The 19,406-nt window shown below is 43.9% G+C and overlaps 1 protein-coding gene across 7 annotated transcripts in view; it reads right to left on the bottom strand.

The window, feature by feature from the left end:
- Positions 1-19,406, bottom strand: part of TRIO (trio Rho guanine nucleotide exchange factor) — an 830,868-nt gene that overhangs the window by 420,035 nt on the left and 391,427 nt on the right. For all 7 annotated transcript variants that reach the window (XM_033929852.1, XM_033929845.1, XM_033929848.1 and 4 more), the window contains one exon: positions 4,221-4,343. In XM_033929852.1, the coding sequence (XP_033785743.1) occupies positions 4,221-4,343 (123 nt within the window). The remainder of the gene's footprint in view (positions 1-4,220; positions 4,344-19,406) is intronic.

Genomic DNA, 19,406 nt, shown 5'->3' with positions numbered 1-19,406 from the left:
GAATGACATGGATGCCCACAATGCAAAGCACTTTCCCTTTGCTTCCAGGAATATCCAATCACATCACACCCAGCAGGAAAAAAACAGTAACAGCTACAGAGCAAAATTCTGTGCAAATAGAAAATTTTGCATTACTGCAACTTAAGCAAAACATGTCATCACCCCAATGCAGAAAGCATCTCAGCTGGCCACCAGCTAATTAAGGTAAGAAGCAACACTTACCCCATATATATATACTGTATATAAAAAGAACAGTTCCCTTTTCGCCAGGAAAATAAGAAAAAGAGAAGGTTTCCTCTTCTTTCGTTTACTTGAATGGAAATCCCCAAGTGTACTATACTCATCTTACAGAGGTCAAATTTAAGCCGACAACACTCTAAGGACAGCCTAGATTGACACTTCCTCTAATACATGATGTTCTGGAGGATTTCTTTTTCAGATTATGAAGAGTTCCAGTAGGTTAATTCCTTCCACAATGCAATTAAAAATTTAGACAAGGTGAAAGTTTGGTTGTTTGTTTTTTAAAAGAATACCTAGGTTAATTGGGATGCAAGGTGCCTCTTTCTCATATAGTTTATAAAGGCATATAAGTACCTGTTTGTAATTATAAAATATAAGTACAAATTCAGCAGAAATTACACTAAGGGCTCCTTTTACAAAGCCGTGCTAGGGCCTTAACGCGCAGAATAGCGCGCACTAAATTGCCTGGCGCGCTAGCCACTACCGCCTCCTTTTGAGCAGGCGGTAGATTTTCGGCTAGCGCGAGCATGCGCTAAAACGCTTAGTACACCTTCGTAAAAGGAGCCCTTAGATTTCAAGTGTGGACACTACACTGGCTCTTGAGCAGGCTTAAATGATAGTGCATACTGGATTTATGTAGGTCTTCACTCTGTTCAAACTCAATTATGCACCAACCTGCGTGTTTTAGGCATGACCTAATCTTTCAAAATACTACAAAAATCTCCAAAGATACTGCTGCAAATACTTCAAAAGACACCAAAAAGAAGGGATTTTTCTCCATATCGTTAACTCTTCACACTGAGGGCATACCTCCCACATTATAACATAAGAACATAAGCATCGCCTCTACTGAGTCCGACCACAGGTCCATCATGCCCAGCAGTCCGCTCCCGCGGCGGCACCCCAGGTCAATGACCTGTAAGTTATCTATTACTCTATAGCATTTTGTATTGCATAGTACCCCTCTATTTGTACCCTTCAATCTCCTTTTCCTTCAGGAACTTGTCCAGTCCCATTTTGAAACCCACAATCACACTTTGTTCTACCACTTCCTCTGGAAGCGCATTCCAGGTGTCCACCACCCTCTGAGTGAAGAAGAACTTCCTGGCATTTGTTCTTAATCTGGCTCTCTTCAACTTTTCCGAGTGCCCTCTAGTTTTCGTTTCCCCGGCCAGTCTGAAGAATCTGTCCCTCTCTACTTTCTCTATACCCTTCATGATCTTGTAAGTTTCTATCATATCCCCTCTAAGTCTCTGCTTTTCTAGGGAGAAGAGCCCCAGCTTCTCTAATCTCTCAGCATACGAAAGGTTCTCCATGCCCTTTATCATTTTTTTGCTCTTCTCAAGTACCGCCATATCTTTCTTTATGCTAAGTGGTGATAATTGGGCTTTGAGTGCTTGCAGAGTCCCGGCTATGAGAACCTATTGACTACTACTGCTTCTTTTTGGTGTCTTTTGAATTAATTTTATAAAAGGCTTTTTCTGTACATAAATTGGCATTTTACACAAAGATTAGATTTATAAAATTACCATTCATATGTAATAAGAGTGGTGCTTGTGAACTAACTGCATGGAACACAATAGTCCTCTAGCTATCATGCCATGAAAGATCAATCCTTGTAGAGAGCTCTAATTTCCCCTGACGGGTAAGCTTCATGGTGGCAGGGGCCTATTTTTTATTTCAGGTCAAATACTTTGTTAGCACTGCTGGGAACATACTGGCAGAACTGGGAGCCACATTGTGGATAAGAAAGTCAAGAACCCTTGCTTTGATATATGCCAAAAGCATTTGAGGGGGGATATTAAGGATTTTGATTTAAGACTAGTTACTTGCCTTTCAAAATGTGAGCATCAGCTGAGTTAGACTCAGGTATATAATTCATTAAACTCATTCCATTCAATCCATCTGTGTGTCCTAGATGGAGTACAATGTTTAAACACACAAAATCACGAGCTTATCAATCATTAATTCCACATAGAAGTCCTCCACCAATCTGAGCAATATCTTGACTACTTAAGTCTTCAATTGCTTCCTAAATACAAGTTAGTCCTTTCTCAGCCTACAATGGTCAGACAAATAATGATGGCCCTATTACTCAGAAGGCAGAATTCCCAATTACAAAAAAAATACTAGTATGTTTATGGTTTATTTTGTTTAATAATTGTTTAGGTAACCCGCTTAGATTTTTTTTAGATAAGGCCACAGTATAATCTCCAATCTATCAGTACCGGCTACATACAAATAACAGTTTACAAGGTCTGACAATTAAGTCTATGAACTTGCCTCCATGTGCTTACATTGGCAGCACTGTACAAACAGCTAGGTAAGGTTTTATAACCTTGGTATATCAGTGTCTCACAGCTATGTTCATGTCAACGTGTGGCAGTGTCTTGCTGAGTGGTGTTCATTACTGTTGTTAAATGTTTTTGTGTGCTGTCACAAGAATGTCGGAGCTTGAATTAGAGCAATGACCAAACATTAAATTTCTTGTTAAACTTGGCAAGAGTGGAAGTGAAATCAGGGACATGTTAGTCCAAGTTTATGGGGATAATGCCATGAAGAAAACAGCAGTGTACAAATGGATTAAACATTTTTCTGAGGGTAGAGAAAGCATCACTGATGATGAAAGGTCAGGGTGGACAGTAACGAGCAGAACTGACAAAAATATTACAAAAATTCATCAAGTTGTGTGTCAAAATTGTCGGCGGACTATGAGAAGCATATCAGATCAAGTAAACATCGATAGAAAAACAGGAAAATCTTAATCTTGGAATGAGAAAGGTGTGTGCAAAAATGGTCCCAAAGGAGCTCACCGATGAACAAAAGCAAAGGAGAGTAGAAGTTTGCAAATACTTTTTTGAGAGGAAGGGCAAGTTTTAGGCTGTGTTATCACTGGTGATGAAAACATGGGTGCATTAATACCACCCTGAAACAAAGCATCAAAGTGCACAATGGAAGTCAGCCAATTCTCCATGACCAAAAACATTTTGCCACTCCAAATCAAGAGTCAAAATGATGTTGCTAACCTTTTTTGATATCAGAGGGATTTGAATTTATACCAACTGGACAAACAGTTAACCAAGTTTACTATTGGAAGTTCTGAAAAGGCTGCGTGAAAAAGTTAGACGAAAATGACCTGAATTTTTCGGTAACAACTCATGGCTCTCGTATCACAACTATGCACCAGCTCACACGGTACTGTCTGTGAGGGAGTTTTTAGCCAGAAAACAAATAACTGAATTGGAACACCCTCCCTACTCACTTGACCTGGCCTCCAATTACTTTTTTTCTTTACCTGAAGATATAAGGAAATATTGTAAGGAAGATATTTTGATGACATTCAGGACATCAAAAGTAAGACGATGACGGCTCTGATGGGCATTCCAGAGAGTGTTTCAAAATTGCTTTGAAGGGTGGACTAGGCGTTGGCATCGGTGCATAGCTTCCCAAGGAGAGTACTTCGAAGGTGACCATGGTGATATTCAGCGATGAGGTAAGTAGCACTTTTTGTATGATGAGTTTGCAAACTTTAATTGTCAGACCTCATCTATAACCATAATCTTTCAGAAAGATATTCTGGGTTCTTTTCAGTCAACATTTGATAGAGGAAGTTTTGTTTCAGAGATAGCATCACAGACTAAATTAAAAGCATAAATTGCATTTATTTCTGTGCAAAACTGGAATTAGGATTTTTTTCTCCCTTCCCAAAGACTGCACTTTGGGGTGAAATATACAACACGCTGATGAAGAACTTCTGTAGCAGAAAAAGGTACATGCAAGGCTCTTCAGCAAAACCTGCTATACTGCCACTTTAAAGAAAAGTCATTAAGTATGGCACGTTAAAGAAAAGTCATTATCTACAGAGTATGGCAATTCCCTCTTGTCTGAGGCCACATGACATGCAGCAAGTCACAGGGCTGGTTCCTGTAGTGCTTCTGGTAGAAAATACAAGTGGTGTGAAAAGAACAGGCCATCCTCACCTGTGCAACTTCTTCAAAATCTTCATGGCGTTTCTGCAAAGCTCTTGCCCTGTGCAGTGATTTCCCCACTCCTGTATGCTTGCTCAGGAAAGCCTCACCATGGTTCTCAATCCAGTCTAGCACCTGCAAAGTAAATGCAATAAAGTTATAAAAGCTTCGCCTGTTTGTGCTATGGACACTGCTGCAAAGTTTTACTTCCCTGGAGGACTTCCTGCTCTGCAAGACAGAAGCTATAAAACTTAAAAACCATTTTCACACAAACAGATCAGTAGAAGGGGGGAAAAGGATTTTCATCCTCACATTTTGTTACAGCTGCATCTATAGGCAGTTTTCCCATTAAAAGATTGGCTCTATTTACTCTGAAATTCAGCTCCTATCCTTTTATAGAAAAATGGTGTCTAATCAGTGAACTCAGTAATACTCCAAATAGACTCTCACACCTTCCTCTGTAGATAATTCTAGATCTTTATGGTAAGAGCCGTTTAATATCAGACGTGAAGACTGCCATTTCTTCAGGTGGTCACATGAATATGTTATACATGTTTCTGCCCAGAAATCTCTATGAATAGTAGCTGCAGAAAGTCATACTACACACAGCAAAGACGTAAAGTTGCCAACTTTAAGACTTTAAGCACATCTTTTACAATTATCGCACATATTTTTGTTGAAGTGTCCAAAGATTTATCCACATGTACCTGAATACCTTTTTACAATTTAAAATTTGAGTCTACAAACTGGCTTTTAATCAGACAACCTGATGCCCAGCTAAAAGTTAAGCAGTTAACAAGAACATAAGAATTGCCACTGCTGGGTCAGACCAGTGGTCCATCATGCCAGCAGTCCACTCCCGCGGTGGCCCTTAGGTCAAAGACCAGTGCCATAACCAAGTCTAGCCTTACCTGCGTACGTTCCGGTTCAGCAGCAACTTGTCTAACTTTGTCTTGAAACCCTGGAGGGTGTTTTCCCCTACAACAGCTTCCGGAAGAGCATTCCAGTTTTCCACCATTCTGGGTGATGAAGAACTTTCTTACGTTTGTACGGAATCTATCCCCTTTTAACTTTAGAGAGTGCCCTCTCATTCTTCCTACCTTGGAGAGGGTGAACAACCTGTCTTTATCTACTAAGTCTATTCCCTTCAGTATCTTGAATGTTTCAATCATGTTTCCTCTCAGTCTCCTCTTTTCAAGGGAGAGGAAGCCCAGTTTCTCTTATCTATCACTTTAAGGCAACTCCTCCAGCCCCTTAACCATTTAGTTGCTCTTCTCTGGACCCTTTAGAGTAGTACTGTGTCCTTCTTCAAGTACGGTGACCAGTGCTGGATGCAGCATTCCAGTTGGGGACGTACCATGGCTCGGTACAGCGGCATGATAACCTTCTCCGATCTGTTCGTGATCCCCTTCTTAATCATTCTGTTTGCCCTTTTTGCCGCGCATTGTGCAAACGGCTTCATCGACTTGTCGACCAGTACTCTCAAGTTTCTTTCCTGGGGGGTCTCTCCGAGTACTGCACCGGACATCCTGTATTCGTGTATAAGATTTTTGTTACCGACATGATTCACCTTACACTTATCCATGTTAAACCTCATTTGCCATGTCGCAACCCATTTCTCGAGCATGTTTATGTCACATTGCAGGTCTTCGCAATCCTTCTGTGTCTTCACTACTCATAACTTCGTATCATCTGCAAATTTAATCACATCGATTGTCATACCAATTTCCAGTTTGTTTATAAATATGTTGAAGAGCACGTGTCCAAGCACCGAACCCTGCGGCACTCCACTCGTGACTCCGATTATTGTCCATTTACCCCCACCCTTTGTTTCCTATCCACCAACCAGTTTTTAATCCACATAAGTATTTCACCCTCGATTCCATGGATCCCAATTTTTCGAAGTAGTCGTAAATGCGGGACCTTGTCGAACACCTTCTGAAAATCCAGATATATAATGTCGACCAGGTCACCCTTGTCTATCTGCCTGTTAACTCCCTTGAAGAAGACACGTCAAGCAAGCAAGATCTTCCTTTGCTGAAGCCGTGCTGGCTGGTCCTCATCAGATTGTGTCCGTCAAGGTGGTCAGTGATGCGGTCCTTTATCAGCACCTCTACCATCTTTCCCAGTACTGAGGTCAGACTCACCAGTCTGTAAGTTTCATAGATCTTTCCTCGATCCTTTCCAGTCTTCTGGAATCCTTCCCAATTTGATCGACAGATTGGTTATTAGTTGAAGTAGTTCAGCTGTAACCCCTTTCAGTTCCTTGATTAACCTCAGATGGATGCCATCCGGTTATTTTTAAGCCTATCAATTTGCCTTCATACCTCTTCTAGATGGACCGTCAACCCAGTCAGTTTCCCTTCTTCGTTTCCTGTGTATAGCCTGTCGGCTTCCGGTATGTTGTTTATATCCTCTTCAGTAAATACAGACGCAAAAAATGTGTTCAGTTTGTCGGTGATTGGTTTGTCCTCCTTTAGCACTCCCTTTATTCCATGATCATCCAATGGCCCCAACGCTTCCTTCGCGGGTCATGTCCCCTTAATATATTGAAAGAACGGCTTGAAGTTTTTTGCCTCCTTGGCTATTTTTTCCTTGTCGTCTCTTTTGGCCCCTTTTACCGCCTTATGGCACCTGCTTTGATGTTGTTTGTGCTTTTTCCAGTTTTTGTCCATTTTTGTCCTTTTCCATTCTTTAAACAAAGTCTTCTTATCTCTGATCAATTCTTTCACCGCTACAGTGAGCCATGCCGGTTCCTTGTTCTTTTCCCTCTTGGATCCCTTGTTGATATGCGGTATATACAGATTTTGTGCCTCGGTGACTGTGGCCTTAAAAAGGGATCATGCTTGCTCTAGCATTTTTATAGTGCTTATCCTCTTCTTAATCTTCTTCCCCACCATGAGTCTCATCCCTTCGTAATTCCCTTTTCGGAATTTCAGTGCCGTGGCCATCATTCTGGATCGATGTTTTGCCCCTGTGTCCAGGTTAAAGTGGATCATATTGTGATCACTGCTTCCCAGCGTCCCTTCTACTTCTACACCTTGTGCCAGTCCTCGTAGTCCAGAATTGCATTTCCTCTCGTATTTTCTTTGACGAATTGTTCCAGGAAGTAATCGCCTACAGCATTTAGGAACTTGGTCTCCTTACCGCAGCCGGAGGTGCCTAGGTTCCAGTCTATCCCCAGATAATTGAAGTCACCCATGATAACTGCGTTGCCTGTCCTGCAGTTGCGTTTAATCTCGTCCATCATTTCTCCATCAGCTTCTTTGGACTGCCCTGGGGGTTGGTAGTAGATGCCAATCTTCATTTCCGTTCAATTTGTTCCCGGAATTTGGGCCATAGAGACTCTACCTTATTTTTTGTTTCTGGCGTGTTCTCTCCGGTAGACTCAATTCCCTCTTTAATGTATACTACAATACCCCCACTTTTTTGGCCCACTCTGTCTCTGTTGTATAGCTTGTATCCTAGTAGCACAGTGTCCCAGACGTTTTCCTCAGTCCACCATGTTTCCGTGATGACAATGATGTCAAGGTTATCTTTTTGTGCAATGGCTTCCAATTCCCCCATCTTATTCTTTAGGCTCCTTGCGTTTGTGTACATACACTTGAATTGCAGCTTGTTACTTTCTTGCATTTCCTTCCCTCTTGTGTCCCTTTCGATTCATCAGGATTTCTGTCTCGCCTATGATCCGGTGAGTCTTCCCCGCAATCTTCTTGTACGGTATCCTCTGGATATACCATTTCCCGAACCATCGACTCTTGGTCGAATGTCGGCTTTCCCCTTCTTCCTAGTTTAAAAGCTTCTCAAATTCTCACTTGATGTTGCTTGCAAGTAGCCTCGTTCTGTATCTGCTGAAGTGAAGTCCATCCTTCCTGTAAAGCTTGCTCTTCCCCCAGAATATCGTCCAGTTGTGCACAAAGTGGAATCCTTCTTCCTCACACCAGCGCTTCATCCATGTGTTGACTGCCTGCAGCTCCATCTGCCTCTTCTCATCAGCCCTGGGTACCGACAGGATTTCTGAGAACACTACCTTGTGTTGTGGTCTTCTGCTTCCATACTAGCATCCGGAACTGGTCCTTCAATACTTTGCTGCTGTAATTCCTGTTGCTCAAGTTGTTTGTTCCCACATGGATCACCACTGCCGTATCTTCCTCTTCCACGCTGTTGATGATCCTGTCAATGCGGCTCACTATATCTTCTATCTTGGCTCCCGGTAGGCAGGTCACCAGCCGATCCTGTCTTTCTCCTACTATGTGGCTGTCGACTTGTCCGAGGATTAGAGTCCCTCATGATGATTGCTGTCCTCTCTATCTTCTCTTGTCTCTTAAGCCACAGGTCCGTGTCCCCGGTGTATGTCCATCTCTCCAGCCGTAGGTTCATGTCCTCTGTGCACTTCCATCTTCCCTTATCAGACTCGTCTTCCTGTGGATTCCCTATGCTGTTTCCAGGTCTCGCTGCTGTGTCACCAATTTCTTCCTTGTGGCTGTCCTCCAGGTGGTCCTCACTCACTGTACGTGAATCTTGGCAGTTCCACTGTTGTTGGTGATTTTCCACAGCCTCCCTGTATGCCTCCTCGATGAAACTCTCTAACTTCTGGACTTCTTCCTCAATGGTTTCCTCTGTCTTGAAGTTTTCTGCCTCTCTGACCTCCTCCTCCACTGTTCAAAGTGCTTCTAGTTTCAGTATTCTGCCTTCCAGAAGTCTAACTTGTTTCTTCAGGTCCTCCAGTTCCTTGCATCTAGTGCATACATAAGACCGCTTCCCAGAGGGGAGGTAGTCATACATATGGCAAACGGTACAGAAAACTGGGTAGCTCATCATCCTGCTTCTGCCTCCTGCTTCCATTGCTGTCCACTTGCCGGTCTGCTGTCTGAAGTGGCCTTTCCCTGTTTCCTTATGTAGCGCCCTTGGTGTTACTGTGAGGTCCCTTGCCTGATTTTAAACCTGCTACCCTTGCTTGCTTGTTGCTTGTGTGTCCTCTGTGTCTGCTGTGGTTGCCCTCTGCTCTTCTTACTTGCTTGTTGCTTGTGTGTCCTCTGTGTCTGCTGTGTTTGCCCTTCTGCTCTTCTTTGCAGTGACTCATCCCTTCTTAAGGCCCTTCGCAAATATGCTCTCACTAAGGCGAGCGCCTTTGATGCGCGCCAAATGCCTAAGCGCCATTGGCCCCTTCCCTTTTAAGGGGGAGCTCCAGATCTGAGCTTCGCTGATGTCAGAGGGGTGGACAGAGCTACCTCTCACCACTGCCTCTCTCGCCCTTTCCCTTCTTACTCTGTTCTTCCTCCTCAGCTGATTTGCCTCCTTCTCCTGCCTCCCGACTTTCTCCTGGCTGCCCTGCTCTCAGCTGCACTAATATAATACCACTCATGATGATGTTGACAGAGTTTGTAGTCGCCACCCAGCTAAAAGATTATATTTCAAAATGGAATTTACTATTACCCTCCCAACAAGGGTTCAGAAATGAACACAATAAAGAAACATACTTGACCAATCTGACATCGAGAGCTAGATCAGTATGAAGCACAGGTAAACAAATGTTACTACAGTTTGATGTCTCAGCAGCATTTGACACTGTCAACCATATTCTGCCTCGTAAATAGACTAGCTGAAATAGGAATTTCAGGAACGGTTTTACAATGGTTCCAAGGCTTCCTGATGAAAAGACGCTACAGAGTGTTAAAAGTTGGAGCCTTCTCTATTGGTCTCCACCATGCAAGTACTAGAATGATCTCCCATCTCACCACTATTGAATATCATCTTCATGACCACACTGAACTCGATAAGCCTCAGACCAGGGGAATGGATCTTCTCATACACAGATGATGTCTTTCTACTAATTCCTGCAAGTCTGAACCAAGCAAGCATGACTACAATATTGTCCAGAGCAATAACTAAAGTGTGAGAATGGGTGGTGAGATACCATCTTAAATTAAATGCTGAAAAACCAAACTATTATGGTTTGGGTGACACACACCCCTAATCCCATCTACTATTACTCTGACAACTAGAACTAGCTTCAATATTGAGAAAACCTCCAAAGGGCTGGGAGTTGCTTTAGATAGCTTGTTAAGTGTTGAAGATCATGTTTACAACATAATCCAAAAATCCTCTCTCATACTACAAAAACTAACAGCACTACAGCACTACAGGATACTAGTGCAGTCAATGATATTGTCATTACTAGACTACTGAAATGCTCTACTCTCAAGTATCTCTGTGAAATTAATGAAAAAAAACTCCAACATATAAAAAAACTGCAGCAAAATAAATACTATAAATCAAGATTTGACCTTGTCAAGCCACTGGTTACCGATAGAAAGAAAAATTAGGTTCTTATCTCAATAATCTTCTTTCTTGTAGATCTGTCTAGTAGTCCTGAACGGAAGGAAAGATTAGGTTCTTACCTTGATGATTAGGGAGTGTGTGGCACAGTGGTTAGAGCTACAGCCTCAGCAACCAGAGGTTTTGGGTTCAAATCTGATACTGCTCTTTGTGACCCTGGACAAAATTACTTAATCCCCCATTGCCCCAGGTGTATTAGTAGGTAGATTGTGAGCCCACCGGGACAGATAGGGAAAAATACTTAAATACCTTAATGTAAACCACTTAGGTTATAAGTGGTATATAATTACAAAAAATTAATTAATTTTTTTTTTTTTTAAACCACACCTTTTTTTTTTTTTTTGTAGATGTGTCTAGTAGTCCTGAACTGTAGAGTTTTACATCTGAACTTGCAAATTGCTTGTGAGTGCCGTTGCTAGACCGAGAACTGGAAATGCTGGTTCAGAACATGGAACCACAAGTACCTCCTGTGAGCCAGAAAAATGGAATGTGAAGATAGGTTTCCTTCAAGTTGAGGGAAGGAGGAATTCCCCCAGTATCACTGCTGCTATGACCGACTGAACAGTCTCCATGTGGAAGTGTGGCACCTTCAGAGCCGCATTGACAGACTTGAGGTCTAGAATTGGTCTCCATTCTTCTGAGCATTTCTTTGACATGATAAAATATATGGAGTATCTGCCCGAGCCCAATTCAGTGACCAGTACTGGCTCTATGGCACTAAGATCCAGTAGCCTTTGCACCGCTACCCTGACTCTGAGGGCCCTCTTCAGTCAGTCAGCCAGAGAATTTACAAAGTGGACTGGGAGGGAGGCATCAAATTCGATTTTGTAACCACCCCAACAACTTCCAAAACCCAACAATCTGCGTCAATCTGAGTCCAGACTGACCAGGAGACAACCTGCTTCCTATATGAGGAAGCTCAGCCCTTGGCCTGGTATCATTGCAATTTCTTAGAGACTGGGAAGAAGCAAGAGCCCGAGGCCTGCTGTCTCCTGCCTCCACTGACATGATCACTGAAAGAACCACTGCGTCACTTGGCATACTGCAGAACAACAAAATCAAGAACCATGAAAATTACCATTTCCTGGACCCCGAGTCATCAAGGGTCTGCTGTCAGATAAAGCTTTGGAGTGATGGTCCGTAACACTTGCCATCAGGTTATCTAGACCCTTGCCAAATAGCATCTGCCCCTGAAAGGGGGACCTGCTCAGTGTGGCTTAAAGCAGAATCTCCTGCCCACTGTCTGATTTAGAACATCCGCCGAGCCGGAGATCAAACAGGCAGATGGCCTTGCTCATAACTCTGATGAGATCACACAGAGCATCCATTATACAATTTACTCCAGCTAGGAGCATTTGGGGATCCTTGTTGATCTCTGGGACTGATGCTTGAAACAGTCGAGTGTGGCAAGCATGTGCCACAAAAGAAGTCACAGCTGCCTTCTTAATCCGTAAGGCTAAAGCTTCAAATTGCCCCTTGAGGAGCAAGTCCACTTTCAGTCTTGTAAATTCTTTTAACATCATACCATCCTCATTAGGCAGGGAGGTGCATTTGGTAACCTGCGCCACCTTCAAATCCACCTTCAACTGAACAAATAGCTGCTGGAAACCCAAAGACATTGGGTAAAGCTTGGCCATAGCCTTAGCTACCCTCAGGGACCCCTCTGAAGATTCCCAATGGTCTATGACCAACTTAGTAATGTCAGGATGCAAGGGAAAGCACACTGACTGAGTAACAGAGCTGCTCATAATAGGGAAATTGACAACTTCTGGTTTGCATCAAATTTTGGATTTTGGAGCTTCTCATTTTTCAGAATTTTGGATAAAAGATCTTGTACCTGTACTTCGTCAAATGTCTTTTGAAAATTCAGATACACAATGGGGCTCATTTTCAAAAGAGAAAAATGTTCAAAAAATGGCATAAAGTGGCATTTGGATGTTTTTCTTGCTACAACGTCCAAATCACTGTTTTCAAAACTCATATGTTAGATGTTTTTCTAGGCTATTCAACTAAATTCCAAGTGGGCATATTGAAGGTGTATTTTGGGCAAGCTTAGGACTTGGACATTTTGCAGTGATAATCGAACATTTAACAGAACGTCCAGGGCACCATTTAGACATTTGGGGGCTAGACCTGTTTTAAAAATGAATAAGGACAAAAAGGTGCCCAAACTGACCAGATGACCATTAGAGGAATTAAGGCATGAACCCCCCCCCCTTTTACTTCTCCAATGGTCACCGACCCCTCCCACCACCCAAAGATGTAAAAGAAACACTACATACCAGCCTGTATTACAGCTTCAGATAGTCACACAGACACAGTTCAGCAGAGGGGCACTCTAGGGGGTACTGCAGAGAAAGTCAGATTAAAAAGTCCCAGGTACACATCTCACCATAACCTTATATTGTATGGTGAGCCCTCCAAAATCTACTTTACTTTCATAAAGATGATACCTGCAGACATAAGGGCTATTGTTCTGGTATACAGGTGGATACAATAAGTTTTGGGTGGGTTTTGGAGGGCTCACTGTACAATATAAGCAGGTTATAGTGATGTGTACCTGGAAATTTTTTATATGCTGTTCAATGCAGTACTCTAGAGCACAGTTCTTCAACCGCCGGTCCACAGGAAATTTTTGCCGGTCCGCACAGGGCCGGCAAGATTGACTCACTTCAACTTCCTTCCGGTCTGCGCAGGGCCGGCAAGATCAACATGTGAAGCGTGCGCTGGGCCGGAGAGATCTTGGGGAGCCTCCGACAGTGGCTTTCTCCCCTCTCTGCAGCTCTCCTTTACTTCCCAGCGCAGCGATTAACGAAGGCAGTCTCGGGGCTTTTGCTGAGTAGCGGCTGCCTCTGATGATGCAACTTCCTCTTTCCTCAGAGGCGGCACGACCCAACAAAGGACCCAAGGCTGCCTTCATTAATCGCTGTGCTGGGAAGTAAGAAGAGCTGCTGGGAGGGGAGAAAACCATTATCAGAATCTGGGAAGCTGCTGGGCAGGGGAAAAAAGGGACAGCTGCTACTGGAGAGAGAGAAGGAGAGATGCTTCTGGGAGGGGAGGAGGAAAAGGAATCTGGGATGCTGCTGGGCAAGGAAAAAAAGGGACAGCTGCTACTGGAGAGGGAGAAGGAGAAATGCTTCTGGGAGGGGAGGAGGGAAAGGAATCTGGGATGCTGCTGGGTAAGGAAAAAAGGGACAGCTGCTACTGGAGAGGGAGAAGGAGAGATGCTGCTGGGAGGGGAGGGAAGTGAATTACTGCTGGACAGGAGGAGGAGGGAAGGGAGAATGAAAAAAGGAAGGAAACAGCTGGCAGAGAGATTAGAGGAGGGGAAGGGGAGACACAGGCATGAGAAAGTAGAGAGATTGATGATAGGAAGGGGTCAGCAGAAAAATAAGCAGAGAGGGACAACGATGATAGATCTGGTGTATGAGAGATAAAAATGAAGAGAGTAGTGAAGCTGGAATGAATCATGTAAAAAGGAGAGAGGGGGCACAAGCTGGATGGAAAGGGGAGAGAGGCATAGAAAGAAGACAGATACCATATGGAAGGGGGAGAGGACAGACAGTGGATGGAAGGGGCAGATGCTGGATTGAAGAGACAGAGAGGGCAGACGCTGGAAGGAAGAGAGTGAAAAGAAGATTGAAAGCAGAAACCAGAGACAACAAAAGGTAGAAAAAAATAAATTTTATTTATATTTTGTGATTAGAATATATCAGATTTGAAATATATATCCTGCTAGAGCTGGTGTTAGACATAACTGGGGACTGCAAAGCCCAGGCAGTGCTTCTTTAGCTTCCAGCTGGCTTAGGGCGCTCTCTGACCAGGGGACAGTTGCCCTAGTTGCACTCCCCTAAAACTATTCCTGCCATGTGTGACTGCAGTATTCTGTTAGCATGATATTTCTGTGTAGCATTCTGTAATAATTTGGCTTGTTCAGTTTTCTTGATAGAAGAGGGGATATATGTGAAGGGGAGGGGAGACAGGGGTTTTGTTGATCCTGCTCTGAATTATTTGTATTTATAAAATGACAATTGTACAGAATATTGTTTCTTTTTATACTTTAATAAAATACATTCAATATAAAATCATAACTGAGGCTTGTGTGGATGGGATCAGATGATTTGTGGGGACCGACTCGCGGAGATGGGGCGGAAACGGGGTTTTTAAATTTTAGTCCTAGTAGTTTGCCGGTCCACAAAATAATTATTTTTTTTCTGCCGGTCCACGGGTGTAAAAAGGTTGAAGAACACTGCTCTAGAGCAGTGTTCTTCAACCTTTTTACACCCGTGGACCGGCAGAAATAAAAGAACTATTTTGTGGACCGGCAAACTACTAAGACCGAAATAAAAAACACATTTTCGCCCCGTCTCCGCAAGCTCGGTCCCCACAAACCATCTGATCCCATCTGCACAAGCCTCAATTATGATTTTATATTGAACGTATTTTATTAAAGTATAAAAAGAAACAATATTCTGTACAATTGTCATTTTATAAATATAAATATTCAGAGCAAGGACCAACAAAACCCCTGTCTTCCCCTCCCCTTCACATATATCACCTTTGTCAAGAAAACTGAACAAGCCAAATTATTACAGAATGCTACACAGAAATATCATGCTAACAGAATACTGCAGTCACACATGATAGGAATAGTGTTAGGCTTTGCAGTCCCCAGTTATGTCTCTAGCAGGATATATATTTCAAATCTGATATATTGTAATGACAAAATAGAAATAAAATGATTTTTTTCTACCTTTTGTGGTCTCTGCTTTCATCTTCTTTCCATTCTTCCTTCCAGCGTCTGCCCGTTCCATCCACTGTCTGGCCTCTCTCCCTTCCATATGTATCTGACTTCTTTCTATGCCCCTCTCCCCTTTCCATCCAGCCTGTGCCTCCTTTCTCCTTTTTACATCATTCATTCCAGCTTCACTGCTTTCTTCATTTTTATCTCTCCTACACCAGATCTAGCATCTTTATCCCTCTCTCATTTCTCTGCTGACCCCCTTTCCAGCATCAATCTCTCTCTACTTTCTCATTCCTCTGTCTCTCTCCTTTCCCTCATCTGATCTCTCCATTCCACCCTGACCCCCTTCCCCTCCTGTAATCTCCCTGCCAGCTGTTTCTTTCCTTTTTCCCTTCTCCCTTCCCTCCTTCCCCCTATCCAACATTAACTCTCTTCCTATCCCTTTCCCTCCTCCCATCCCAGTAGCATCTCTCCTTCTACCTCCCTCCAGGTCCAGTAGCAGCTCTCTCTTTATCCATCAGCTTCCCAGCCTCCAACAGTGGCTTCCTCTCCTTCCAACAGCTCTCAGTACTTGCCTGCAGCAGTGATTTCCTTAGGCAGCCCTGGGTCCGTTGCCGCTTCTGAGGAAAGGGGAAGTTGCCAAAGTGAATCACTGCCCTGGTAAGTACAGAGCTGCTAGGAGAGGAGACAGCCACTGTTGAAGGCTCCCCATGATCTTACTCCTGCTGTGCCCTGCACATTCACGACCCCCCCCCCCCCCCCCCAAGCTGGCAAAAACAGCTTTGCACCGCAGGCCCTGCCGCCCAAGACGAGCCGGAGGCCCCTACCCACCGCATCCTGCACGTGGGCAGACTCTCAGCACAAACGCTGCTGATGGCCCCAATCGACACGCTGACTTCCCTGTGCACGCTGACCATCTCCTCTCTGTCTGCACTTTCCCCGCGGCCCTCTTCAGCGACTCGGCAGGGGCAGCGATCAAGACAGGCTGCTGATATCGGGATCTTTCCTCTCTGAGTCCCGCCTATTTTGTTTCAACTTCCTGTTTCCGCATAGGCGAGACTCACAGAGGGAATGCCCGACGTCGGCAGCCTGTCTTGATCGCCCGAGGCTAGGAGGAACAAATTTCCAAACACCACCGGGGCAGGAAATTTAACTGCGTCCATCTCGCCGGTCCTGCGCGGACCGGCAGGAATTTTCTGCGGACCGGCACCGGTCCACGGACCGGCGGTTGAAGAACTGTGCTCTAGAGCACTGTTCTTCAACCGCCGGTCCACAGGAAATTTCTGCCGGTTTGCGCAGGGCCGGCAAGATTAAGGTGACCATAGGTCCCATTTTCAGACCTCCTGTCCCATTGTCCCCACACACAGCTTCGGGGCAGCTGCTGCTGCTAAAGCCAACAGGAAGTCTTCTTTCCGACGTCAATTTTGACGTCAGAGAAGACATTCTGGGCCAGCCAATCGCTGCCTGGCTGGCCCAGAATATCCTCTCCGACGTCAGAATTGACGTCGGAAAGAAGACTTTGTGTCGGCTTTAGCAGTAGCAGCAGCAGGGTGGTAAGATAGCAGCCGACCCGGAGAAAGGAAGGAGGGAGGCTTTTTTTTTTGTGTGCGGCAGGAAGGGAAGTAGGTAGGCAGGCAAGCAGGCTGGCTTTGGCCAGGGACGGAGGGAGAGAGGTAGGCAGGCAGGCAGGCTGGCTGGCTTCGGGGGTGGGACAAAGTGTGGAAGGCAGTGAGAGGGACATAGGAAGGAGGCACTGGGGGCACTATAAGACATGGGAAGAATGCACTGGGGGCACTAAAGACAGGAAAGGGCACTAAGGACATGGGAAGGAGGCACTGAGGGCAATGAAGACATGGGAAGGAGGCTCTGGGGGCAATAAAGACATGGGAAGGAGGCACTGGGGGCACTAAAGACAGGAAGGGGCACTAAGGACATGGGAAGGAGGCACTGGGGGCACTAAAGACATGGGAAGGAGGCACTGGGGGCACTAAAGACATGGGAAGGAGGCACTGGGGGCACTAAGGACATAGGAAGGAAAGAGTGAGGGAATAGAAAGGGACAATTCTTGGGCCTGAGTGCAGAAAGAAAGAAATGAAATAAAGGATACACAGACAGAAGGAAACACAACCAGAGACTCATGAAATCACCAGACAGCAAAGGTAGGAAAAATGATTTTATTTTCAATTTAGTGATCAAAACATGTCAGTTTTGAGAATTTGTATCTGCTGTCTATATTTTGCACTATATTTGTCTATTTTTCTATAGTTACTGAGGTGACCAAGCTCGTGGAGATGGGGAGGAAACAGGGTTTTTAAATTTTAGTCCTAGTAGTTTGCCGGTCCACAAAATAATTCTTTTATTTCTGCCGGTCCACGGGTGTAAAAAGGTTGAAAAACACTGCTCTAGAGTGACCCTCTGCTCTGCTGAGCTGTGTCTGTGTAACCAGTGTGCTTGCTAAGAAAGTTGGCTGCTTGAACATCCCAATGGCTTGTTTTTGTGCGGTTTTCTTTCAGACTTTTTTTTTTTTAAATGGTGAAAAAAAGATAGATGCACTGAGGGGCGAACACAACTAGAAATGTTTATTTTCAAAATTAAAATGCTTTGCTGTTTTGAAAATGGTCATTTTCTTTACATGATTTTGGATGTGTTTCCCAGAACATCCAAACTCGGACTTAGACGTCCTATCGAAAATGCCCCTCCACATCAACTGGCTCACCTTTATCCAAAGCCCTCTGCCTGGATTTTCACCAGCAATATTAGGATATTGCTACTGAAAATCCGGATACGGAGCTAGTAAGCGGGACTTCTGTTCCTACCTAGACAATTCCCAATGTATAATCAACCCCTATGTTTTAAATCAGCTATGTCTCCTATATACAAGAAAATTCATATTTGCTCTGTGCAAAAAGGCATTACATTTTTATTTGAATTTTCAAAACTAGCTGTGGCATTTCTGACATTAATAGGTATTTTGTGATGTTTGAGCTTTGAAAAATACATTGCAGTTTGTAGTAGATTACAATCCAGATATTAAGTGTTTTGGTCTTTTTTTCCCCCCAAAGATAAAAATTCAGGTTTAGTAGTCACACACCAGTCCCAGAGATCCTTTGCAAGTTATGCTAAAAGAGCAGTGTGTTCTCAACAGCTTGTGTACCTAATAACTAGATAATTCTAACACTGGTCTGACACACAGCACTGAAACTAGAAAATATCCATGCGTTTATAGCACATTCAAAGTACTTATTTAAGTTACTAGTGTGACATTGCCTGCTCAGGCTGATGTGATCCCCGCTGAGCCTGCATCTCGCAGCCCTGCATTACTACAATACAACCACGACTGCCCTGGTCCTAGAGCCCAATACAAGCTATGACGCAAGTATGAATTATGTGGAAGAAATACACTGTTGGCATTCCAGAGCACCGCGGGAGCTGTGTCAACATGTGAATAGGTTAAAGCACTGTTTACTTAGAAAATTCCTTTTTTCATCTAAGGAGAAATTTGCTCATCTGTTGTTTTACTTGTCTTGAATCCTGGTAGACCAGGTATTCTTAACCAAGGTGTCCCAAAACACTTGCTCTCTCCTGGCAGTACCTCATAGGACAAAGATAAGTGAGCACGGACTACAGAAATGTTAAATAGTACAGTAGTAGTAGACACTGAACTTGCAGTATATACAGCACTACTACTGCCTTGCCACATCCTGACTGCTTTAATCATCCCAGAAAGACTGGAGGTAGAACCACTTAAAAGAATATCTCCTGCTTGACCTATTTGAAGGTTGTTCTTTATTCTTCCTCCTCTTCTGGGTCCAATGAGCTATTAATACTTTAACCCCTACAGGTCACAGGTAATACTGCAAATGTTCTCTTCATCTGTAGGGCTTGGAGTTGATAAAGGCAATAGGAATATAATGGGAGAAAGGAGCATAACTGGAGAAAGGATTATCATGGCACTGGCCACCTGGCTGAAAGTGGAAGCAATTTCCTTTCTCTGCTGTTTCATGCTATTATTGTCTATGCCAGCCTGAAAATAGTCGGGATCACCGGTCTATTGTTTCTGCTAATGGGAAAACAAGGCCCTGACCTAGAAGCTTTTCTGCTGCCTGTGAAAAGTG

Source organism: Geotrypetes seraphini, chromosome 2 (assembly GCF_902459505.1).
Source record: "Geotrypetes seraphini chromosome 2, aGeoSer1.1, whole genome shotgun sequence".
NCBI lineage: Eukaryota > Metazoa > Chordata > Amphibia > Gymnophiona > Dermophiidae > Geotrypetes > Geotrypetes seraphini.
Note: the sequence above shows the minus strand (reverse complement) of the source record. Positions and strands in the feature narration are given on the sequence as shown.